The 27,270-nt window shown below is 39.5% G+C and overlaps 1 protein-coding gene across 1 annotated transcript in view; it reads right to left on the bottom strand.

Moving 5' to 3' along the window:
• LOC120297838 (netrin receptor DCC-like) overlaps positions 1–27,270 on the bottom strand; it is a gene marked incomplete at its 3' end in the record, with an annotated part of 141,200 nt that overhangs the window by 16,013 nt on the left and 97,917 nt on the right. Inside the window, exon 3 of the mRNA XM_039320942.1 lies at positions 12,134–12,418. Coding sequence (XP_039176876.1) covers positions 12,134–12,418 — 285 coding nt within the window. The remainder of the gene's footprint in view (positions 1–12,133; positions 12,419–27,270) is intronic.

The raw sequence follows: 27,270 nt of genomic DNA, 5'->3' as shown, positions 1-27,270 counted from the left end.
TCATGAAGACAAACTTCATTGCTTCTATAAAAAAAATGGTATGATTACACCTTAAAAACAAAGACAGTGAAGTACTTAACTATCTATAAATTCACAGGAAGATTTATGTTTTTCTTGGGATGCAATGAGCTAAACAATCAAAGGATGGCAGTCATGAAATATCAGAAAAAAGCAGCCAAATATCCAGCAATATGAAGAAGTAGATAACATATAAAGCACTTGCAAAGTTTTTATTATCACTTGACCTTCCTCAGCTCTGCAAACTGTTATTCAGAGCTAAGTACCATACTCCTCCTTAGGCAATTTTGCAAAAGAGAAATTTAATTATACAGTTGACATGTCATGTTTTAATTATATTTGATCTAGGATAATTAATAAATAAACAAGTCGACCATTGTTCCTATATTTTTATGTATGCATTGTAACGTGATGTCTTGTCAACTGGAAAGTTGACAGCCCGAGTTCAAGACCAAGTGCTGCATGACGGGGTGAGCTCTTGTTACTTGCTACAGCTCCTGCCCACCTAGCAATTCGAAAGCATGCAAATGCAAGTAGATAAATAGGTACCACTTTGGTGGGAAGGTAACAGACATGCTGGCCACATGACCATGGAAATGTCTTCAGACAACGCTGGCTCCTTCAGCTAAGAAAAGGAGATGAACACCACCCCTTAGAGTTGCACACAACTGGATAGTGGAAATCTTTACCTTTTTCTTTGTGGCTCAATTCTAACAATTCTGCAGTTATTCCATTGTGTATTCTATTCTATTTCAGCTCTTATAGTCTTCATTTTAATAGGGACAACTTTAGCTTAAAGATCGTAATGGCTTAATATTATAGTAACAGTCATATTACAAGTAACTTGATTTATAAAGGTTTGTTGTTATTCTCAAATGGTGGTAATTCTTATGGTTGTACTCTTAAACTGCCTGCAGCCAAAATAAATACATGATAATCCTCAATCTTTCTACCAGCAATGGTCATAAGAGGTGTCTGGTTATATGCCAAAGATACATGGAATGCTGTTACCTTCCCACCCAAGTGGTACCTATTAATCTACTTGTATTTGCATCCTTTTGAGCAATTAGGTATACAGGCCTGCTCTACAGTATCTACCCAAAGGGAACAGAAAAAATAGAACAAGAAAACATGCAGATGAGAAGCAACTGAGATGGTCTTGGTACAGTATATTATTAATACCCTTGGTTATTGGGCTTTGGAGAGCTATGGTGGTGCAGTGGTATGAATGCAGTCCTGCAGGCTACTTCTGCTGACTGCTGGCTGCCAGCAGTTCAGTTCTCACCAGCTCAAGGTTGACTCAGCCTTCCATCCTTCCCAGGTCAGTACACTGAGGACGCAGATTGTTGGGAGTAATATACTGACTCTTAGAGAGGGCTGTAAAGCGCTGTGAAGCAGCATATAAGTCTAAGTGCTATTGCTATTGCTATTTTCAGTTTATCTCCATGAGTGTTGTCACCCATTGCTCATGGAGGGTAAGATTCTCCATGAGTGTTATCAGCCAGAGTGCCTTTGTGTGGGTTCCAACTGAAGGACAGACAAGATAGCAGAGAGGTTTAGCAGAAGGGCTCAAGTCTGGGACTGAGCAAAGCAAGCCCTGTTGTCTGCCAGAAAGGGCTCAAAAGAGTAACTAAAAAGAATAAAATAAACTTAAATAAAGTAAATAAAAGCTTCAGGGTCAGGTATTTTCCAGAAAGAAAAAAATAGCAGGTATGAGTTATTTAACAACTGCCTTGTTTAGGAATGAAAATTCTCACCCCAACTATGGTTATAAATCAGTCCTCTGCTTTTTGGGGGTGACTTCAAAGTCTGGAACAGGTTTCTCAATCTTGACAATTTTTAAGATATGTAGACTTCAACTCCCATATATCTTAAAGTTGCTAAGGTTGACAAACTCTAGTCTAAAGTGATTCAGATGGGACAGAGCTTCCTACTCACAAGTGCCAAATTTTTCACTTAACCTTCTGAGCAATACTGCCATCTCCAATCCTATCCAAAAATATAAAGTAAAACCTACTATAGGAATATCAATTTATTTTCCAAAGCACCAGAGGGCAGGACAAGAAATAATGGATGGAAACTGATCAAAGAGAGAAGCAACCCAGAATTAAGGAGAAACTTCCTAACAGTGAGAACCATTAGCCAATGGAACAGCTTGCTTCCAGAAATTGTGGGTGCTCCAACATTTGAGATTTTAAGAAGAGATTGGAAAACCATTTGACTGAAATGGTGTAGGGCATGAGTGTCAAACTGCCAGCCCACGGCCGGATGCGTCATCATCCGGAAGCCGCGCCCACTCCTTTGCCGTCAGTGGCAAAACCGTCCCAATACGTCACGCGACGTCATGTGACGTCGCGAGTTTGACATGGCTGGTGTAGGGGGTTGGACTAGAGGACTTCCAAGGTCCCTTCCAGCTGTATTCTGATTGATTGAATGATCCATCCCTAACCTCAAGTGCATTCAAAACACATTAGCTGGTCCCTTAAGCTTCTTGCTGTGACTCTGGTCTGCACTCTCTGTTTTTTAAGCAAAGAAAAAGCAACCCTACTAATCCTGTAATTCTGATCACAGAAGTGCAAATTTATCTAATAAGGAGCAGACTAAAAACCACACTGGGCCACAAACCAATACACACAATAGGGAGGGCAGGGGAATCAGCACTTTTTGTGACAGCTTTTCTTTTTGTCTCTTATTACTCTATTATTCTTATAACTTTGCTGTGAATAATTCCATGCTATGGTGACGCATTGATAAACAATGCATGTCGGTGTCTATGTTCATTTCTTTTCACCTTCTGACTTGTTATTTATAGTCATATTTGCATTCAGACCAATTTCAGAGGCAATTCAGCCAGCCTAGTAAATCTGACACAGCCAATTAAAGGAAAAAAAAAAAGGGGGGGGGGAGCCAGTTAAACTAAAATTAGGGAAATTTACAAATCATTCCTTGGGGAAAACATCTTATTAATTTAGAGCAAAGGAAAAAAGTATCCCCATATGGTTAGCAACATCCCTTAAATACTTTCATATAAATCTATAATCATAACTAGTTAGAAAGAAATACTTATCAATTCTGTGTCGTGATGAATGCCAGTTGCTAGGAAACATTAACAGAAGGGAGGTGTGTGCAGGCTTCCCACTGACATCTAATTGTACACTATGGGAACAATCAACAAAAGTTGATCTAGCAGAGTTCTTCTTTTACTTTTCCAAAATAATGTAAGTATATAATTTATCTCTTTACAGTGTATACATTTTTAAGAACCAACCTAGAGCTAAGGAGAAATTTCTTGATGGTTGGAACAATTAATCAGTGAAAAGATTTGCCTCTAGAAGATGTGGGAGCTCCAACACTGGAGGCTTTTAAGAAGAGACTGGACAACCGTTTCTCTGAAATGGTAAAGGGTCTCCTGCTTGAGCAGGTAGTTGGACTTGAACAGAGGTCCCCAACCTTTTGGGCACCAGGGACCGGTTCCATGGAGAAAGGTTTTTCCACGGACCGGAGAGTGCGTGGTTTTGTGTGCTGCCTGCATCCCACGGATGGGGCTTTGCTTGTTTGTGCAGACCAGTTGCTGGCATGCTGCGGCCTGGTACTGGTCCACAGACCGGGGGTTGAGGACCCCTGGATGAGAAGAACTCCAAGGCATCTTTCAATTCTGCCATTTTGTTATTCTGTTATGGAACTATCAGAAATGCCTCCAAAACACTTTGTTTCTGCAATTGTTTGCTGTTTTGAGATCAGTGTTTACATACTGAGATTATTCAGTTATCTTAATACTTGAACTTCTCTTAGTGAGGATGACAGAGACCAAGGGACCTTTCTTGCTGCTGCCATCTGTGCAAAATGCCCTTTGGCACATTAGGGCACTTTGAGATGAAGATGGATAATCAATATAGGCTGAGATAGCATACAGGAGTCCCGATCTGTCTTTTTCTCTCTAATTCATGCCCATCTGGCCCTAGAAAGGAGCACAATTCATGTTACAAATGTTTTTCATAATGAAAGTGATGGAGAGGAACAGATAGTATACAGGTTGTTCTCAACATATAACCAAAATTCTTCCATGGCTAAGTGATGCTGTCATTAGGTGAGTCATTTGTTAAGTGACTCAAGTGGTCGTTAAGCAAACTTGACTTCCTCATTGACATGGCTTGTGGGAAGCCTTCTAGAAAGGTTGCAGATAGAGACCATTTGACCCCACGATGCAGCCACCCTCATAAATACTTGCCAGTTCTCAAGGGCCTGAATTGTGATTAAATGACAATAGGGACCCTGGGACAATCCTAAGTGTTACTAGAAAGTTACTTTTTTTCAGGGCTTTGAACAGTTCTTAAATAAATAGTCATAAGTTATGGACTACTTGCATCTTAAAAATCTGTTACCACTGTTCTTTGTCTAATTCATTTCTACTTGACTGCAACTTGAAATATTGAAGACATGCCGATGTTATTTGGATTCTAGGATTTACCACAAGTGGTTCTTAACTTATGATCAGATTTGTGACTCGAATTTCCATGGCTAAGCAAGGCAGTTGTCAAATGAATCAGGCAGTCATTAAGTGAATTGACTTTCCTTGTCAGAAATCAGCTAGGAATTGGCGATCATGCAATCAGTGGATGCTGCAATCATCATATATTCATATCAGTTGCCCAGCATCTCATGTCCAGGAAGATGTTGCAACAGTTGTAAGGGTAGGACCAGTCATAAGTCACTTTTTTCAATGCCATTGTAATTTTGAACAGTCACTAAATGAATAGTTGTAAGTCGAAGATTACCTTTATTTGATTTTAAATACGACCTTTGATACAGCTTGCACTATTTTTGTTTGTTTGTTTGTTTTGTTTCTCTTTGATATTAAATATTGGTGGACAAATTAATCCCACATTATGTAACCCTAAAATACTTAGAATTCAAGTGATTCTAAGTTCTTCTGAATCACAAATGTTAGTTATTATTCTTTTCACATACAGAGAGATTTCTCTTACTCCTCTTGGGTTAATTCTAATGAGTCATATTTTCTGACTATTAATTTGCCTACTTGGTTCCCAAGGAGAGACAACAGTGGATCAATAGGGGGTTATCAACAATCTTTTTTCAAACCCAAATTTTGATCAAGCATGGCCAAAGGATAATCTAAAATTATAGTCTTCATAGAAAGCTGTAAGTGAAGTCAGTCACTGACCTCCTGTGAAACGAAAAACTGCAAACATGAATTCATTGTAATACAATTGAGCTAAAGTTGGAGTACTGGAATATTAAGCTTGTTTAAATTATCTCCAGTAACCAGAAAGAGGGGGGAGAAATAGGGCAATTATTACCTCAGTAATCTCTTTTAAAATGTCAGTTGAATTCCTTTCAAAAAGAATCAATCCAGCTTAACTATTGCATCTCTGGAACTTTCTCACTACTAAGGAAAATAAACTGACCCTCAAAATATGGATTAACAGAATAACAGAATAGCACATTTGGAAGGGGCCTTGGATGTCTTCTAGTCCAGCCCCGTTCAAGCAGGATACTCTATACCAGCTCTTTCCAGGTCAAGCACTCAAGAGCTCACTGCCATTTGCATGGCCTGGTTCACAAAAGGCCACAGCCCAGTACCGGGCTATGGACTGGAGGTTGGCACCCCTGCTCTATACCATTTCACACAAATGACTGTCCAATCTCTTCTTGAAAACCTCCAGCAGTGGAGCACCCACAATTAATCCACTGATTAATAATTCTCACTGTCAGGAAATTTCTCCTTAGTTCTAAATTGGATTTCTCTTTAATGATCTTCCATCCATTACTTCTTCCAAGGGCTTTGGAGAATAAGTTGACCCCCTCTTCTCTGTGATAGCCCCTAAAATATTGGAAGATTGCTATCATGTCACCCCTAGTCCTCCTCTTTGTTAGACTAGATCAGGGCTTTTCAACCAGTGATACGGGTACTACCTGTGGTACATTGGCACCTGGCAGGTGGTATGCAACCATCCTAGAAAAGTGGTAGCGGAGGAAAGGAATGAGCTGAACCGGTGGCAGCACCGCACAAGCCTGAGCGAGAGATGGCTGGAGCTGCAGGGCTGTCAGGGCTCAGCAGAAGCACCAACATCAGTGCTACTTTCTAGCTGATCGGCGCTTCTTTGGGGCTGTCAGGACTCAGTGGAAGCACCAGCATCAGCGCCAGGCTCCAGCTGGAGCTCAGCGCTGATCCTGGTGCTTCTGCTGAGCCCAGAAGAAGTGCCAATCAGCTGGAATGTTGCAGCATCTCCAGGGTCTTGTGATTTACATTCAGATGCTTGGCAACTGACTCATATTTATGACAGTCACAGTGTCCCAGGGCCATGTGAAGTGACCAAAACCTGCTGCAACCATCCAGCCAATGGGGAGAATAAAAACCAAACTCCCCCCCACCCCACCTTCATTGCCAATCCCCAACAGAAATGCTCACAACAATGGAAACCTCAAACAGGAGGAAGAGCGCCACTGGGTGGGCAGGCAGGTGTCTTGCTCGGCTGTGGCTTGGGGGGCACTTTTTTTCAGTGCCATTGTAACTTCGAACAGTCATTAAGTGAACTGTTGCAAGTCGAGGACTACCTGTACTTTATCACTTTTTTCCTTTCTTTTTTTTTCTTTTATTTTTGGTCATCAAGTTTTTGTCACCTTGCTAGGCGACTGGTGGTATTCGGATAGTGCCATATCCTAAAAGTGGTACAATGGGTGAAAAGGTTGAAAAGCCCTGGACTAGACATACCCAATTTCTGAAACCATTCATCATTTGTTTTAGCCTTCATCCCTAATCATCGTCATTGCTCTCTAAGTTTCAGCATCTTTTTTTGTATCATGCTGACCAACATTTTTGGTGGTTTGGATTTATTATTCATTCCACCATTATTAGTTTTACTCTGTAATAAATTGATGAACACTGCATGTGCATTAGAGGGCGAAGCGGGCAAAGATTGGGTGCATCATGTGTTCAAAAGGAGTTTCAGCCTGCAAAGCCACAATGCTGAAAGCAAAACCCAGGGAATTGATTTCATCTAATTGATTATTCTTTTGCCTTTGAACACACTAAAGCAATTCTCCTCAATGAGAATGCAATCTTCCTGAACTGACTGGGGTTGGGCTAGTTTAAGTGGTGCTTAAGGAGGTGTGACGTTTTAATTTCTACTTTTTTTTTTTATGTAGCCGTTGCTTAACAACCATCAGGCTTTTAAAAGCAAAGCCTGTTGTGTCTTGCTTTGTTTTAATGACAGAGTACCAATTTTTTTCAATGCTGCCTTACAGTTATTTTTTTATAACTTCACACACAGCCACGTTCAATTTATCCATAGAACTGAATCATCTAAAAAGCTAATTGGCTCTTGAATGTTAAACAATAAATAAGTTAACAAGATTTTCTTCATTTTTCCACCACTGATTGCCTTGGAATTGTATTAGCATTCTAATACAAGGGAGGGAGGGAGAGAAGGAAGGAAGGAAGGAAGGAAGGAAGGAAGGAAGGAAGGAAGGAAGGAAGGAAGGAAGGAAGGAAGGAAGGAAGGAAGGAAGGAAGGACATTTTCCCTTGCTAGATTACAGGTTGAAGTTAAATAGTAACTGAATGCAAGGTTATTATGGAAAAGTGAAGAATGAAAACTTTCACATGAACAATTCTAAGCTTCTATTGTTTATTTGTATGAAGCTTATTGTCATCAGTTTTAAAAAGCTTTTCTTTGTTTTTCTGAACTACAACACTGGTGAATCTGAGTATTTTTCTGTTTACTAACCACAGATGGTTTACTTGTCTTTTGCACACACCTGTTCTTTCGGAGTGGAAGGCTGAGATCCATCCAGGCACTTTGGCTGTTTCTATCAAATTTTGAAATTTTGCTCCGATTGTCTGCTCAAAATTATGCTTCCCAAGATTTGAAGAAATCAGGTGCATTTTAAATTAAAGAAATCAAAATGTTTGGCAACTGGCATGTGTTCAGGATGGCTGCAGCATCCTGAGTTTATGTGATCTCCATCTGCAACCTTCCCAGCTGTCTTCCAACAAGCAAATTCAATGGTGAAATATATATATATATATATATATATATATATATATATATATATATATATATATATATATATATATATATGTCAAAGCAGTCAGTTTACCCATCTTTGCTAACTCCATCAACTTTTGCAGCCATTCATCCATTGTGGGAATCAAAGAGCCATTTCATTTTTGGGCAAAGAAAAGTTTCTGATTTTATCTTTATATTCACTTTGATAATTTTCTGTATTAGGATGTGAATCCTACTCCAATATTTCTCTGCTTTATCACATGTCCACCATAAGTGATAAAAGATCCCTTCTTTACTTTTGCATTTCCAACATTCATTTGAAATATCTTTGTACTTTCTTGACAGCTTGTCTGGTGTTAAATACCGGGGATAAATCACCTTATAAAATTTTTCTTTTAAATTATAATTTAGTGTAAATTTTAAACCTTTTGTTCACATCTTCTCTCATTGTTCAAGCATTACATTATATCCAAAGTTCCTTGCCCATTGAAACATGCAATGCTTTACATATTCATTGACGATTACCTATAAATCAAAACTCTCCTTTGTCTTAGTTCTTAATTTTTTTTTAAATTGATCCTTGGAAAGCCCCACAAAAGCTAAATGTGTCCTTTGTCCTCTCCAACTCGTGAACCAGGAGATGGCTGTGCATCACAATATTCTGTGTTGCTAATAGATGGGTCCTCCCAGACACAAATCTCATATAGGCCTGATCAGTCTGGAAGTCAGCTGTGAATTTTTTTTTGGGTCCTCTTTCTTTGGTTCACTTTTTCTTGGCTCTTTAGGAAGTACATAAGCATCCATTTCATTTTCCAATGTTGCAACCACAACTAATATTTTTTACAGAATTTTTAGTATGTAATGGTCTTTTCACCTGATAGGTCATTTGTCTTCATAACAAACCTATCACTTCATGGAGGCTGAGGGCACATCTGTACCATCTTCTTGATCTAGCACCATAAAGATGGGTAGGATGGAGTTATAGATGGTGTCCTTAAAATGGAAAGCTCAACCAGGTAATCTCTCAAAGATGCTTTTTTCAAAAGAAAACTGTTTTTTTTTTTTTGAGGAAGAAGACATTTCACTTCTCATCCAAGACGGTTCATCAGTTCATCATTGAGACAACCATGACCTGGATGACTGAGAATCTCCAGAATCAACCAGGTAATTCTGAAGCAAAGAATTACTAAGAGAGCAGTGTTCAGAAAACAATGCTCAGACTCTTCATGCAGATGGTCCAAGCTCAGCCCAGATCAAAGTATCAAGCAACAATCTGGAGACATCCAGTCAGAGAACACAGTAATGAACTATTAAGGAAATGATTTAGAAGCTAACCAGCTGATGTAATGTGAGATGTATGATGTAATGTTGGGAATGACTCAGCAGGGTCTATGTCTCTTTAAGAGCCTCTATATAAAAGGGAAGGCTCCGCAGATGTGTGCTCCTCTCTTCTGTTTCCTGCTGTAACTGCTGTGTGTTGGAGATTGCTGTATTAACACGTGTATATATATTGTCCCTGGTGTATGATATTGTAGATCAGAGGTGTCAAACTAAATTTCATTGAGGGCCCATCAGCATTGCAGTTGCCCTCGGGGGCCAGGTGGGTATGGCCAGGGTGGATGTGGCCTACTGGGTGGGCGTGGCCAGCTCTACATTGTTCATGTCAAGGGTGCTTCTAGGGGCCTGGGCAGGAGTGGGACAGATCTGAGGGTCTCTGGCAGAAGGTGGTGGGACCCGGGCAAGCACCAAGGCATGGTCCATTTCTTCATTCCTCATAAAGGATGACACCTCCCCAGCATGCACCCAGGGGGCGGGGCCGACATGGCAGGGGCTGGTTCCTTGCTATTTCTAGATGGCCTTGTGGAGCTAAGACTGAATGTGTTTCAGCATAGATGGCCACCACACAATTGTACATTGGCTCCCAGCTGGCCTGGGCCAGGGCCAAGGCAGTGGGGGGCGTTCCCTCACTGTTTCCAGGATGGCTTTGCGGGCCACGTGAAACCACTTTGTGGGCCGCATCCGGCCCCCGGGCCTTGTGTTTGACATGTCTGTTGTAGATAGTATATGATAAACCACCATTTAATATAGACTATTGTTTACTGTGCTTTCTCCTGGGTTATCTCAGTGCAATAAAACTGTGCATGCTCTGACGTGAATTAACTGATAAATAACCTCTTCTGGTGTCCTACATTCCTAAGCATTGTGTCTTCTAACCAACTTTTCCACACAACAACCACTCACTCCACCAAACATTTATTTTCTGCTTCAGTGTGAATCATTTCAAATACATGCAGCCACATACACACACATGCAAATATGACAATTCTAAAGTTGCATAGTTCTATATAAGTATATGCTTACCCTAAAAGAAAGCAATGTATGGTAGAATTCAGCATGTACTATATATGGGTTGTTTATTACAGTAATTTCAAAAGTCTGTTTATTTAGGGCATTTTTCCTGCTGAAGTTGCACTCCCAAAAGAAAGTGATTTATAAAATGCAAAAATGAACAATGAAACTCACTGATAGTTAAAGCAGAAATAAAATCACAACTAAATAAAATGAAGCAATTGCCCAACAAGGGCAGGTATAAAAAAATAGTTGTCTTAGCAAGAACATTTTTCAATGCAGAATTAAGCCATAGCACATGGGACATTCAGCAATAACATGCTGCATAATGTATATCTAAACACTTTGTAATTGCACATTATCTTCTACATGAAAAAATAATATGTTCCACACTTATCTGCACCAAATAGATTGTGGTGTTCTTTATGCATTTGGTTCTTAACAGGAATGTGAAGCAGCTCAAAGCATCACTTGCTAGAGATAAATGAATCAATCTATTTCTGCCTTGAGTCATTTTTGCATATGTTAATGCGAGTGCAATTTGTATATTACTTTACTACTTAATATTTTTCCAACACAACTTTCAACAATGGACACAACCTGAAATATAACTATAATTAATTTCATATATATTTATCCAGGATCAATGCATGACATCATGTGACAAGTCAAAAGATTGCCATTGAAAGATCAGATTTTATTTTATTTTATTTTATTAATTTTCTAGAAAAGCATGTTTCCATTTGTGCATAGTTGACTTGAGAAGACCACAGTAGCTTACCAAAGCTTGTGCCTTTTAATAAAATATGCTAGTCAGAAAAGGTACTATCAGACTTCTGATTTTTGGCTCAAAATAAACATATTTCAATATAAAATACAAAGCATGCTGCTTTTTAAAAGTGAAGGACATTAATTTGGTACTTCAAATAGAAATTTAGCCACAAAAGAGACTGAAGCTTTGTGTGCATCAATTTAAAAGCAGATATTAATTCACTCAGCCCTCAAGTTCATAACATTGTAATGCCTGGTAGTTTAGAAAACTATTCCCACAGAGCAGTGTTTTTCAAACTTGGCAACGTTAGGATGTGTAGAGTCAATTCTGGCAGCTGAAGTCTACACATCTTAAAGTTGCCAAGGTTACAAAATATTGCTCTAGAAGATCAAGAAGACTGATCCAGTTCCAGGCATTGCGTTTTAGGCACTATAAATGTTGAAGGTGAGAAGAAGGACTAGGGGTGACATGATAGCAGTTTTCCAATATTTGAGGGGTTGCCACAAAGAAGAGGGGAGAGGGGTCAACCTATTCTCCGAAGCACAAGAAGGCAAGAAAATAAACAATTTATGGAAACTAATCAAGGAGAGAAGCAACCTAAAATTAAGGAGAAATTTTCTAACAGTGGGAACAATTAATCAGCAGTTATGGGTGCTCCATCACTGGAGGCTTTTAAGAAGAGATGGGACAGTCACTTGTCTTCTGCTTGAGCAGGGAGCTAGACTAGAAGATCTTCAAGCTCCCTTCCATCTCTGTTATTATGGACAGGTGAGCAACCAAGATGATAAGGAAAGAAAATCTTATGAGGAATAGTTGGAAGTACTGGGTGTGTTTAGCCTTGGGAAGAGAAGAATGTATGAGCACTTTCTTCAAATGCCCAAGAGCTGTCATGCAGAGGACAGAGCAGAATTGTCCTGAATTGTTCCACAAAAGAGGGAAAGAAATAAGAGGGACACATAACTTACCTGATAAAACTCGGACTTCTGCTTCGTTTCCAGTCCTTGAACTGGCAGGATTTTTGGCAAGGCATCTATAGATTCCACTGTCCCCTACTTGAATTCGACTGATTTGTAAAGATCCAGAAGGCAAAATAGCTACTCGAGTGTCACCAGGATTCAGAAGTAGATCTTCTTGGTTCCTCTGCCAATGGACTGTAGGCATAGGTTCACCAACAACTTCACACTTTAATAAAACGGTGTCACCTGCAAATGCTGTGACAGAGTCTGTCTGGGACAGAAACCTCAGTGGACCTGCAGAAAGGAAAAGATAATTAAAATTAAGGAAGACTATATATAAATCTAAAAGGTACATAATAGCCACACGCCAGAAGACAGGCTTAAGATACAGAAGGATCTGGATAGACTTGAACACTGGGCGCTATCTAACAAAATGAAATTCAATGGTGAAAAAAGCAAGGTTCTACATTTAGGAAAGAAAAACCAAATGCACAGGTATAATATAGGGGGTACCTTGCTCAATAGTAGTAACTGTGAGCGGGACCTCGGAGTCCTAGTGGACAATCACCTAAATATGAGCCAGCAGTACGCTGCAGCTGCATTAACAGAGGGATAGAATCAAGATCACGTGAAGTGTTAATACCACTTTACAATGCCTTGGTAAGGCCACACTTGGAATACTGCATCCAGTTTTGGTCATCGCGATGTAAAAAAGTTGTTGAGACTCTAGAAAGAGTACAGTGAAGAGTAACAAAGATGATTAGGGGACTGGAGGCTAAAGCATATAAGGAACGGTTGCTGGAATTAGGTATGTCTAGTTTAATGAAGAGAAGGATGAGGGGGGACATGATAGCAGTGTTCCAATATCTCACAGGCTGCCCCAAAGAAGAGGGAGTCAAGCTATTTTCCAAGGCATTTGAAGGCAGGACAAGAAGCAATGGGTGGAAACTAATCAAGGAGAGAAGCAACCCAGAACTAAGGAGAAACTTCCTGACAGTTAGAACAATTAACCAGTGGAACAACCTGCCTCCAGAAGCAGTGAATGCTCCAACACTGGAGGTTTTTGAGAAGAGACTGGACAGCCATTTGTCCGAAATGGTATAGGGTTTCCTGCCTGAGCAGGGGGTTGGACTAGATGACCTCCAAGGTCCCTTCCAACTTTACTATTATTATTATATATATACACAAATGCGCATATTTATTAATTAAGTGTATATGCCACCCATTTCATCATGACAGTTTTGACAGGTTACAACAAAATAAAATAATATTATAAATCAGTATTTATTTTTAATTTTTATTTGTTGCTTTGGCAAATTTAGAACTGCCTTCTGAAAGCAGAAGACCACACACAATGGGGGGGAGTCAAGAGAGGAATTAGTCTGGAGTCATTATGTTGCCACAAGCAATCCAAGTCCAGCCCTCTTGAATTCTGTTAACTCTTATCTAGCACCTATTTAGTGTTGACCAAGAGTTGACTAAATTCTTGTGTAGATTCATGAGCAATAAATCAGCTTAACTGGAACTTAATGTGTGGTCCTGATTCTTCATACCTGAAACTTTCAACTGGAAACAATTTTCACATATCAGTATAATAATATTCAGCCTTTCAACCAATGAGATTTTGCAATAATACCATTCCTCAAGATATAATTCAACTAAAAAGAATTAAAGTCTAAGATTAAAACCAGATACATTAATATGAGCTCCCACCTCCCCCACATACATTTTGCTTCTTTCCTCTCCACCTTTTAGTTTTAGTTACAATTTGTACTTTCATTATTATCTTATTGTGATTTCATACATACATACATACATACATACATACATACATACATACATATATGTGTGTTTGTGTGTATGTGTGTGTGGGCCTTTATTTTGAGGCTGAAAGCTGCCCAAAGTTGTCTTGCAGTAAGATGGGCAGCAAGCAAATTTAATAATTAAATTGGAGCATCACTGACATTGACAATCCACCATCAGTCAATTGCAAAAGACAGCTTACATCCTGCGACAATACCTCTAACACCACAACATATTAACCTTGGGAAGGACTTGATAAGCAGACAAAATTGCAACATCTGGTCTAAACTACTGACTGTGTGACAAACCACAATAATAATCAGAAAAATTTGGATCACAGTAGCACAAGTTATCCCAGATGGTTCTGATAAATGCTCAGGAAAAAAAAGCTTGCTCTGTTTAATTGGGAAAAGTTTTGATTAAGAAAGTATTTAATAATTATTTTTGAATAAATTACAGGAATTCTTGCAGAGATGCATCAGAAATTGCTCCGGGGAAAAGAAACAGTGTTCTTGCATGATGTAATATACCAAACTCTCACAATTTTTTCTCTAGATTTTATCTGTCAGATTATGTGAAACCTGCCAGTTTCATTTTATTCCAAATCATGCTTTAACAAATAATAATCTAGTGCAATATGTCATTCTAGTCAAATAATAGTATTGGTAAGGACAACAGATATGGGGTAAAGATTAGAAGAAATTTCATAATGATAAACATTATTTGACAGCAGGGTTTATTTGCTGAAAATGAAGAAAAAACAGAATAACCATCTGCTAGGGATATAGAAATACAGTGAAGTACACAATGGAGCATACCAAAAAAATCTGAAATTTGAATATATCTAAGAAAATTATCTGGACTCAATTATAACAGTAATGGGTGCATCTTTGAAAGATCTGAAAAACCAAAGTGGGGAGAAATTCTCCTGAAGAAAATATATTTATGTGTTCACTAAGAACTGACCTTAATTAGATGGCACATAATCCATCAGTCAAGAAAGAACATAATTATCTTCTTGTACAAAAGTCTTCATACTACTTCTTCAAAGACTATAGGCAGTGTACACAATCAAAAGAACTTTACACAAAATTCTACCTCTCTTGCATCTTCCTACTCCAAACCGAAAATGGAAGGAAAAATATTTGAGGGGCTACCACAAAGACGAGGGGGGTCAACCTATTTTCCAAAGCATCAAAAGGAAAGACAAGAAACAATGGAGGCAAACTAACCAAGGAGAGAAGCAACTTAGAACTAAGGAGAATTTTCCTAACTGTGAGAACAATCAACCAATGGAATAGCTGGCCTTCAGAAGTTGTGGGTGCTCCATCACTGGAGGCTTCAAAAAAAAGACTGGACCATTTCTCTGAAATAGTATACGGTTTCTCTCCTGCTCAAGAAGAGGGTTGGACTAGAAGACTTCCAAGGTTCCTTCCAACTCTATTATTCTATGTCCTATGAATGAAAATTACTGACTGAAGAGTCTGTCAAAAACATTTGAAAAAGGAAGCCCTGTTACTATCAAGGCCCAAATGCTATCCAGAATAAAATGGTCTTGAAAACTTTGTGAAAGGCTGAAAGGTTGAAAGGATAGGTTGAAAGAGCAGGTTCTTCTATCAATGAAGGAGAATATTTTTTACTCAGGGTTGAAATGAAGGGTCCTTGGTGCTCTCTGAGCTTGCTTATTTTCATGCAGACATTTCATTACCCTAACTAGGTAACATCATCAGTGCTAGTAACATCACTGGCACTGATGATGTTACCTAGTTAGGGTAATGAAACATTTGCAAGAAAACAAGCAAGTTCAGAGAGCACCAAGGACTCCTCAGGTTCTTCTATATCAGGGGTCTTCAAACTTGGCCCTTTTATGACTTGTGGATTTCAACTCCCAGAATTCCTCAGCCAGTGTGCCTGGCTGAGGAATTCTGGGAGTTGAAGTCCACAAGTCATAAAAGGGCCAAGTTTGAAGACCCCTGACCTATATTGTGAGGGCCACCACCAAGAAGTTCATTTTCAAACCCTTATCTCCATCCTCTTCATTGTCCTTTTGCTCCACAGAACTCCACAATTCTCATAATACAAGCCAATCAAGTACACAGGTAGTCTAATCTAACTATCACGGCCCAGGACTCAAACTGATCAGACACTGAAGAAGAGGCTTCAGTAGAACCTATGGATCTTAGGAGACGTAAAGCCAAGAATCACTTGAGGCTGTTTAAACTTAGAAGCAGCTGGAACCATCAGATAATTTTAATGACGTTAGGCCTCTGGCTCCCACACCTGGATGAGTGAAGAGCACAGCAACGTTGTTCTATTAGGCTTCTTGCCAAGCAAGAGAGTAAATCTCTTGATTGATGACAGCTGGCTACAGCCTGATTTAATAAGCAGCTCTGATCCATTTTCTCTTTACTGGAAACAATGTCTGATCTCGGCTCTTGCATGATGCGAATCCTGTTCATATTAGAAACTGAACTGACAACTCCGGCTCAGTCCTTGGAAATTTGGACTGCAGTTGGACTATTCTTTTGAACATTCCTATTTGACAACATATTGTTCAGGCAACTATCTGAGACTGTTTGGTTTGCATGCTGTTATCTCTTGACTTTCAGTAAACTGTGATTTACTATAACAACTTTGTGTGAGTCAGCAATAAAAAAACTGAGACAGGACACTAGCTCGTTGTCCAGAACAGGAATCTTCATCAAGATTGTTGTCCAATTATTACCTATTTGAAATCTTCCAGTGTGGAAACGCCTATGATTCTAGGAGGGAAATTGTTTTATTACTTAGTTTTTATGATCAGAAATGTTCTTGTTACTTCAAACTTGGATTTCCTCTAAAGCAGGGGGGTGTCAAACTGCTGGCCCACAAACCAACATGTCATGAAACTGCACCCACCCTATTGACGGCAAGGGGGGAAAAGTTCCAATACATCATGTGACGTCACATGACGTCGCAAGTTTGACATGTCTGCTCTAAAGTTTCAATTTATTATTTCTGGTCAAACCCATAGAAGTTATAGAGAACAAATCCATACCTCCTGTGACACGGGAAAACTATTAGAACACTTTTATCAGGTTGTCCTCGGCCTTTACTTCTTTGAGTTAAGCATACCTAGTTCCTTTACCCATTCTTGATAAAATTTAGCCTTGAAGTCCTTCACCATTTTTATCATTCGTCACTATACTGTTTCCATTTTCTCCAGCTTCATTGTTTTAGTGTGGTGACCAAAACAGGTTACAATTGAAGTGGCAGTGCGGATACTATACAGGTAGTCCTCAACTGGCAACCATTCATTAGTGACCATTTGAAGTTATAGTGACACTGGAAAAAGTTATTTATGACCATTTTTCATCCAACTGTTACAGCATCCTCACAGTCATGTAATCAAAAGTTGCTTGGCAACTGGCATATATTTATATTAGCTGCAGTGTCCTGGGTCATATGATCACCTTTTGCTACAACCTTTTTTTACAAGCAAAGTCAATAGGGAAGCCGTTCATTTAACAATTGTATTACTAACTGCAGTGACTCACTTAACAACTGTGGCAAGAAAGATTGTAAAGTGGGGAAAAATTCACTTATTCACTCTCTTGCTTAGCCAACAGAAATTTTGGGCTCAGTTGTGCTTGTAAGTTGAGTAGTAACTTACTACTACTTTCAGGTAGTAAGCATTACCTGTACCTCTGTTGATGCAGCTCAACATTGCATTAGCTCTGTTGGTAGCTGCAATGCATTCAGCCCATACTCCATCAGAATACCCAAATCTTTTAATCAAGTTCTACCTATCCTAAAGACATGCATCTGTGGTTTTTTTTCCCCTTACCTAAATGCAGAACCCTAAAGGTAGTGACAAACTCAAAGCCATTCAATGAATTCCAATGTTAGGTAACGTTTTGAACTTGGATTTTTTTACTTCTGGTATAATAAACCTACAGGCAGTCCTTGACTTACAACAATTCATTTAGTGACTGATCGTAAAAATGAGCCAAACTCACTTAACAAATGTCTTGCTTAGCAACAGAAATTTTGGGCTCAACTTTGGTCATACGTCAAGGACTATTTGTATTGCCTGATCGCCACAACAACTTTGCATTTAATGAGAATACGCATCCATCTTCACCTTCTTTTCCTGAAATAGCCATCTTGGCTGACAATAATTTTAGGAAATGTATGTATATCCCCCCCCTTTTTTTGTTTCTATGGTTAAAAGTTCCCATGGTAGCAGATAGATTTTTTTTCCATTTTACACTGCAAAGCAAAAGACTCATTAGCTAGTTCTCTTTCATTTGTCTAGGTCATCTGGGAAAATAAAAACAAAGTCTTCCCAGTGTCATACTAAATTCTTGGCACAACGTCAGGATGTTGAAGCATCCAGTATGTTCTTGAAAAGAAGATAGATTAAATGTCCCTTTGTTTAAATTAAAAAATGCGTACGGCGACAGTTCTCTAAATGACCCTAGGAAGCTGTTTAAAACTACTTTTAGATTTTGGTATCTGCAGAAGGATGTCGCATAACATAGCAGCAAAGATGAATTGGAATCAGCAAGGAAAAATTTCTGTCTTTTTTTTTTTTTCATGAGAGGAGGTATCTCGTATTATCTGAATTTCAAAATTTCTTTGACATTGAATATTTTCCCCATCTATGATACATGGAATAACTTCCTTCATGATTGCTAGGCTTCCTGATATTCTAAATCTGTCCCACTTCAGTTTTACACATCCTCAGTTGCAGATCTGTCTTGTCATAACTGTAGCAATAGCACTTAAATTTATATACTGCTTCATAGTGCTTTACAGCCCTCTCTAAGTGGTTCACAGAGTCAGCCTGTTGCCCCTAACAATCTGGGTCCTCATTTTACCAACCTCAGAAGGATGGAAGGCTGAGTCAACCTTGAGCTAATCAGGATTGAAGGAATCGAACGCCTGGCGATGGGAATGCAGATTTGCCTGCAATACTGCATTCCAACCACTGTGCCACCACGGCTCATAGAATCATTTAGAATCATAAAGCTGGACCTGAGGAGATACCTTGTCTGTCTCCTCATTTCAGGATCCACTACAACTTTTCGCTTAGTGACCATTTGAAATTACAACGACACTGAAAAAGTGACTTATGACCCATTGCAACATTCCCATGGGTCAAAAAATGTGATCAAAATTCAAGCACTTGGCAACTGGCATGTACTTTTGACAGTTGCCCTGTCCTGGGGTCATCGGATCACCATATGTAACCTTCCCAGACAGCATTCAAGAAGAAAAGTCAACGGGAGAAGCCAGATTCACTTAAGAGTTGCAGTGATTTGCTTAACAACTCTGGCAAAAATGGTTTCTGAAAATGAGACACAATTCACTTAACAATTGCCTTGCTTAGCAATGGAAAATTTTAACTCAGTTGTGATCATAAGTTGAGGACTTCCTGACTGTATAGCATTTTTGGTGGAAGACTACCCAGCCTCTGTTTAAAGATATTCAGTGAAGGAAAATTTGCCACTTGATATGACAACCAATTCCACTGGAAATTCTTCCTGACAATATCAACTTTGAATCTCTCTTTTATTTAAAAAAAGAGAAAAAAACTCAAAAATTATTTCAATGCATAATTTTTTTTTCCAAAACATGATTTCAATAGAAAATATGAGAATTGCACTATAAAATGTTGAAATATGCAGTCTAAAATTTGTATTCTGATTTATGCATCGGTGTCAGAAATTATACCAGTTTGTTTAAATCAGAGAGGGCCTTTCAGAATGTTCAAATCAATCTGGAGCTGTAAAAATTAGTGGATAATTTCTCTAGGAGAGAGAGAAAAAAGGCTTTCCAGTGGTAGAGATAGATAGACAGACAGGCAGATATTTTCAATCAATCAGTGAATCAAAATAGAGCTGGAAGGGACCTTAGAGGTCATTTAGTCCAGGGCTTTCAACTGGTGGTATGCGTACCACTGGTGGTGTGTCATCATCTGGCAGATGGTACTCTTATGATGGGTTGAAAAGCACTGTAAAAAAAAATGTATAAAAAAAGTGTGTAAGTGTAGCTTGGGGATGAGCTGAAGCAGCGGCAAGGCAGCACAGGCCTATGAGAGAGCCAGCTGGAGCCACGGTGTTGCCGGGGCTCTGTTGAGCCCCCAGGATCTGCGCTGGGCTCCAGCTGACGCTTCCGGAAGTTGTGCGCAGCCTGGGGAAATGAGTCAGTTGCACTATACCAAAGACAAAAAGAGCAGGGGGAGGGGATAGACATGCCCATGAGGTGTTTACAGTTGACCCAGGGCCACCCTGGAGACAGTGAGAGGCCAGCTCACCCCAGCCCGCAATCAAAGGAAAACCCTGAATCCAGTGGGCCAGAAGGCAGCCCAGCCATCACGTCCCTTCATTTCTTCTCCTCACCCCCTGGGCACAGACGCAGCTGCTGCTCCTTGTCATAGCTGGGATGGGACTTGCAAGTATCTCCATCCTGCAAAGCAGGAAGGGAGGGAACTGCCAATAATCTTTTCAGCCATCCTCACCACTCTCTGCACTGCCTTTCTGTCCGAAGCAGTTATGCTTCTAAACCAGACTGTGATGCTGTATGACAGGATGCTCTCGATTGTCCCTCTGTAGAAAGTGGTAAGGACAGGGGAAGGAAGATGTGCTTTTCTCATGCGACACAGAAAATGCAGGCAATGTTGTGCTTGCTTCACCAATGTCTCACTGTTGAGTGACCAAGCCAGCCTACTTGTTAACTGCACACTCAGAAATTTGATGCAGGTAACCACCTCCACAGGTGAATCATGTGCCTGGCTTTTCTGAAATCAACAATGATCTTTTTGGTTTTTCCAATATTTAAAACTAGGCTGTTTTCCTCACACCAGTTCACTAAACCCTCAACCTCCTTGTGGTAAGCACCCTCATTGTGGTCATGAATAATAATGATGATAATAATATTAACAATATAAGGAAGAGTTGTCAATTTTCCTTTCATATGTTGAGCTGGAGATAGAAAATGAAGACTTGTGGCCTACCCTCTCTTGTCATCTTTGTCTTTTCCTCAAAGCATGCTAGGAGCTTCTTTTATGCCTTCTGTTCATATTAATTTGCACAACCGTTGCAGAACAATGTCTTGGGCAGCTCAACTTCTCATCAAATCTTTGTCCCCTAAGGGAAAAAGTGGGCCTCTGCAAAGATTTAGCACACCTGCTTTTAATTTCTAATCAAAAAAATGCCAGGGAAGCTTGATTTGCCCTGCAGCCTAGTTGGAAGGCCTATCAAGATCCCTATCTTCTCCCTACAGACAGTCTAATTATTAAGTAATTAAAGTTCATTTAATAAAAAAAGAGCTTATCATTTGGGGGAAAGACCTTTGGGTCTGGAGCATGTGTATGACTATTAAATATTCAGCAATTTAGTAACAGTACAATCCCCCAAGGAGAAATGCTTTAAGATGCTTTGTTTGTTTCAAATTAGAGTACTGCAAGGTTATTTAACAGAGAAATAAAAAGCTCCTTTTCCATCAGTCCCTCTTCCTCTTTCAGTGTGCACAGCAGCTGAAGGGCAGCAAATGGAAAGGGACTATTGGCCTCTGATTGCTTCCGATACTACCAAAGGGAATGAAAACAGGTGGAGACCTCCGATTGCTCCAGCACTGAGAAGGGAGGAGATACGAAACAAAAAAATAGAGAATAACAAAATTGGAAGAGGTCTCCGAGATCTTCTAGTCCAGGGGTAGGCAACCTTGGCTCTCTTATGACTCGTGGACTTCAACTCCCAGAATTCCTGAGCCAGCATGGCTCAGCTTGGAAACCTCTCCCTTCCTCCTCAGCATGGCTGGCTCAGGAATTCTGGGAGTTGAAGTCCACAAGTCATAAAAGAGCCAAGGTTGCCTACCCGTTCTAGTCCAATCCCCTGCTCAGGCAAGAGGCTATAAAGGTAGTCCTTGATTTACAAAAGTTCATTTAGCGACCATTCAAAGTTACAACAGCACTAAAAAAAGTGACTTACGACCATTTTTCACACTTATGACCATTGCAGCATCCCCATGATCACGTGATTTACATTCGGATGCTTCACAACTGACTCACATTTATGATGGTTGCAGTGCCCCGGGATCATGGGATCCCCTTTTGCAACCTTCTGACAAGCAAAGTCAGTGAGGAAACCAGATTCACTTAACAACCATGTTACTAATTTAACAACTTTAGTGATACACTTATCAAATGTAGCACAAAAAAAAAGTCGTAAAGGGAGGCAAAACTCAATTAACAAATTTTTCACTTGAAATTTGGGTGCAATTGTGGCCATAAGTTGAGGACCACTTGTACCATTCCAGACAAATGGCTGTCCAATCTCTTCTTAAAACCCTCCAGTGATGGAGCACCCACAACTTTTGGAAGCAAGCTGTTCCACTGTTTAATTGTTCTCACTGTCAGGAAATTCCTCCTTAAATTCTAGGTTGTATCTGTTTTTGATAAGCTTCCATCCATTTACTTCTTGTCCTGCCCTAGTAATTGCGTAAGGATTAAAACTAAAAAGATAAGATGCAGGCTAATGCTAAAAGAGCGGAAAGAAAAGTAGATTCCTAAAAGAATAGCTTACTTGCTTTCTTTGCTGGGTGAAATGAAATTCTGAAATTTCACAGTGGTATTTCTCATTGTCATAAATAGATAATTTCTTTGCACCACTCAACAATTGATGCATCCCACTGAGGATGCAGAAGAAAATATTACTTCTCTGCAGGAAAAATGGATTCGGTTCAAAGCCAATACATTGAGGTATATTATATATTGGAATTATTTAGAATTAGAAGTTCTGAATCCCAGAGATATATACCACAGTAGCTATAGAAAAAATGTGGGCTTTCAAAGCAGGGTTAAGTAATTTGCCACTAGGATTAATTTATACAAGAGATTGCTTAAATGGTTTCCTTTCAGTTGTTACAAGGTTCATTTTTTTAAAAAGAGAACTGGAAGTAATAAGGGCCCTGCAAAGTTTCAAGTCAACTTATATAATTAAGATTTTATACACACACCCACACATACCGATAAGAAGAACATTGGTGTTAATTATGTACACTTAAGAAATACTTTTATAATGAAAAGCAAAAAAATGTTATTTTATACCAGGAACAGGGGAAAAAAATCATCTTTGTTTGAAGGATTCAGGGAATGTGCAGCTTGTTTAACATCACACTCTTCTTTTCAGAGTAAGAAGGATAAATTTTTAAAGCCAGTAGAATCTTTCTTACAGGTATAAACCTCTAAGAAATATTCTAGATTTACAGGTTTTTATCGGTAAGATTCACTTCTTGCAGTGTAGTTAAAAGCACATACATTTTTTTTTTACTATCCTGAGCAGGCATTTGTTCAGTGAAGCAGAACCATGGTCACCATCCCTCAACACAAATTTATTGGGGATGCAAACCTTACCTCATTTTCACAGTTTGGAATGAGACAGGTCAGTCACCTCTGTGGCTACCGTAGAGTCAAAAATCTTTCTTAATCTAGGGCAAGTAATCTAGACCAGGGGTCTCTAACCTATGGTCTGCAGCCCAGTCCTGGGGTGCAGACTCTTGGCAGTGGGCTGCGGAAACAGTTGGCTGGTTGCGCACGCGTGGGAGTGCATACCTCCCACTTGCACTAGTGGCTATGGCCCTGTGGGCACACATGGGGATACTAGCATGGGGTGGGTGTCCGCAGTCTGTTTGCGCATGCGCTGCTAGCCCTGGTGGTTTGCGTGGCCCGTTCGCACATGCACAAATGGGCCGCTAGCCGCAATAGGGGGTGTGCAGCTGTTTGTGAATGTGCATGGAGCCAACGCATACTGCATGCACAAATGGGGCTACTAGTGCCACACCAGTGTATGTGGCCCCATGTGCGCATGTGCATGCACCAATTTTGAAACAGCTTTCCTTCCCTCCAGTCCTCAAGCCGGGAAAGGTTGCAGACCTCTGATCTAGACATTTACCAGTTGTTTCAACCCAACTTTCAGCTCATCCTGTTGCAACAAGAAGTAGTTTGAACTATAGGTATACCCTTCCACTTATAACCATTTATTTAGTGACTATTTGAAGTCACAAAAGCACTAAAAAAGGTTACTTACAACCATCGCAGAATCCCCATTGTCACATGATCAAAATTTGAGCAATTGGCAACTAACATATATTCATGAAGATTGCGGCATCCTGGAGTCATGTAACTGCATTTGTGACTTTCCCAGGCAGATTCTGACAAGCAAAGTCAATGGGGGAAGCTAGATTTGCTTAACTACTGTATGATTCACTTAACAATGGTAGTGGTTCACTTAATAACCATGGCAAAAAAAGGTTGCAAAATTGGGTGTGGCTCACTTAAGACCTGCCTTGCTTAGCAATAGAAATTCTGGTTCCAATTATGGTCATACAGTAAATCAAGGACTACCTGTATTAAAAAGTTGTTTATTATTTCAAGGAAGGAAGGAAGGAAGGAAGGAAGGAAGGAAGGAAGGAAGGAAGGAAGGAAGGAAGGAAGGAAGGAAGGAAGGAAGGAAGGAAGGATTTTTACACTTCCTGAAAGCTCATCAATCCTCTAACTGGAACTGTCAAATAAAGTTGTCATTGAATTTTATCCAAAGCCAATCATGGTTAAAGTTTGATCTTGGTTCAGATGAAATATCTGTAGGGAATTTAAAGTGAGCCAAAATAATTTAAATCAGCTTTGGGGGAAGTTTAGGAAAGAAGTTGACAAGAGGTTGACAAGAGTTGGATGACCATGACATTTTTCAGAGAAGGAAAAGGGGAGATCACATACTATTTATTCACTAGTGGTACCTGTTAGGCTCATATAGAATAAAGACTCTCAAGTATGTGACTTTGGGTAAGTTTTCTTGTCATTTGCAGCAATGTGGAAGTGGATGGTTATTATCTTCTTTTAGGATGCTACTTAACTTCCAACTCTAGCTTACAACTCTTGAGATTTTTCTGAAGCTCTTCCCTCCAGGTACTAATCAGATCTGATCCTCTTTAGCTTTTTCAAGATGAGCCAAGGTCATCTAGTTATTGCTGCGTGCTGCGACAGCTCAGTTAATGTTCCGTGAGACATATGGTCCAAAGGTTTTAAAAGACAGCAATATCACCATGATCTGTGAAGGAAGATCTGGTTCAAGGGTTGTTTCTTTGTTTGTGTAATCAACTTCTATACTGTCCAAGCAGGATGGCTAATTTACTGTAAAATGCTTTACTGTTAAAAAAAAAAAAAAACCAAGCTGTTAGGGGACTCAACTTTGGAAAGTTCCCATATAGCAGCGGTTCCCAACCTTTTCTATACCCCGCACCCCTAGAACGCTTCTGATATATTCTCTCACCCCTTACAAAAGTTCAAAATAATGGCAATGAATTATGCATATACACTATAATTTTGAAAATCCAAGTTTTCGCACCCCCTGGAATATCGTCTCGCACCCCCGGTTGGGAACCCCTGCCATAGAAAGCTAAACTCTCTATGGTATTCCCATAGAGAGCTAAAAATGGCTTATTTTACTGTGATTTGTTGAATAAGCTATAATGGGCTGGTTTCACACACTAGACCAAGCCATTGGTTTTACAAGTTCATTGGCTGGGATTCTATAAATTCGAAACCAAATAAACATTGTATTTGTGAAAAGGGTAAACCTGGAATCTGAGCTGTTATTAGAGCTGGTGACAATGGCAGACGGAAATGTCAGTGTTCTTTATTAACAAGAGTTTTTAAGTAGGTTTTCCCCAGGCATTTAGTATTCTGTCCCAGTCTATGTGAGTACTTGATCAACTGTTTTACTCACAAGAAGAAACCCCTCTTCATGGAACCAGGCAGGACCCACAAGAAAAAACAAACCCCTTTTATTTTTACACACCTGACTCAATGTTCAAGACTTCAGAGGTAAGCAACACAATCCACAAAAAAAAAAAAAAAACAATCCTCAGCACGAACCATTGAGCTTAGAATCCTTGCATAGCAGGAAGCGGGAGAGATCTTACCTCCCCCAGAAACTTTGAAGCCTTAGCTGACCATTCCCAAGGACACTGTAGGAGATGACGAGGCTGAACAGGAGAGAGAGGTCAAATGTGTCATCTGTTAGGAGTCTCTGTGCTCCTGCAAGAGATCTAAATTCAGCCCACCTTCTTAATGTCCGCTAATTTTCCTTGACCATTAGTAGTTCAGATTCTTGTAGAGAACTCAAGTTTGCAATAAATCTTTATACACATTTGAACTGCCTGAATCTCCTGATTTCCCCATGCTTGACAAGAATGCAGTCAGTTTGGCCAGATTCTTGCAAACAGGCATGCAACAATACTAAAAAAAAACTTTGATTAGCTCATAGTGTCATTCTGGTTCCTTGTGCCTGACAAGGATATCTGTTGTCTCAGATTCAAGTCTATATATCCCAAGTGAGTTTAACCTTGCAAAATGCTATGTTTACAGCAGAAGAGTCTGGTTAGACTGGACCTCAACTTGTTTAGTCCAACATCTTGTTTACCAGTGAGGACCTTTTATATTAGTAATGTGGAGTGGCTGGGCTGGATTTCACCATATTAACAAGACCAATTTAGAATAACTGGAACATGCTATAAAATATGCAAAACCATACATTGGTCTGATTATGAAAACATATGCTGTGCACTGTTCTGAGGAAATACATATTTAAAGCAATTTGCTGACAGTCTGTACAGATGTTGAAAGTTCATTTGATAAGCTATTAGCATTACAAAAAAATTAGCATGTCATTGAACATTTTCAAAAGGAACACCACAAGAAGTGTTTCTACATCTTACATAATGCTGTTCAGTAGAATAAAGAATATTTGGGCTAATTATCATATTTTATCATATCCATCCTACACAGAGCATTTTTTGATAACAGTCAGAAAATAGTCAAATAGATTGATTAGTTCTGACATATTTTTGCCAAAGGTCAAATGCCCACTTTGATCCCAAGTGTGATCACACTAATCTAGAGACAATCTTACAAATCAACATTCTATTGCCTGCATTCCACCAATCAGCAACTACATTTAGTGTACCTATGGAGATTCTCAGTCATCCAGGTCAGGGTTATCCTAAAGATGCTTTTTCATGATGCAACTGGACTTCCTTGTTTTTCTTTGATGACATTTTGCTTCTCACCCAAGAAGCTTCTTCAGTTCTGATTGGATGGTAGGGAATGGAAGGATTTATACTCCTTGCAGACAGCTGGTCATTTGCATTCTTTTAGAGAGTTGTTGTCTTCAGGGTCACCTGAGTAGTGTACATGGGTATGGAGCCTTCTTGAAACTGCTTAAAGGACTGTGTTGTAGACTGAAGATAGATGATGTCATATCCTTCCCCCTTTGTTGAGAGAGGACTGTTCATTTTTCACA

This window comes from Crotalus tigris, unplaced genomic scaffold (genome assembly GCF_016545835.1).
Source record: "Crotalus tigris isolate CLP2741 ecotype Arizona unplaced genomic scaffold, ASM1654583v1 scf7180000023713.2527936, whole genome shotgun sequence".
NCBI lineage: Eukaryota > Metazoa > Chordata > Lepidosauria > Squamata > Viperidae > Crotalus > Crotalus tigris.
Note: the sequence above shows the minus strand (reverse complement) of the source record. Positions and strands in the feature narration are given on the sequence as shown.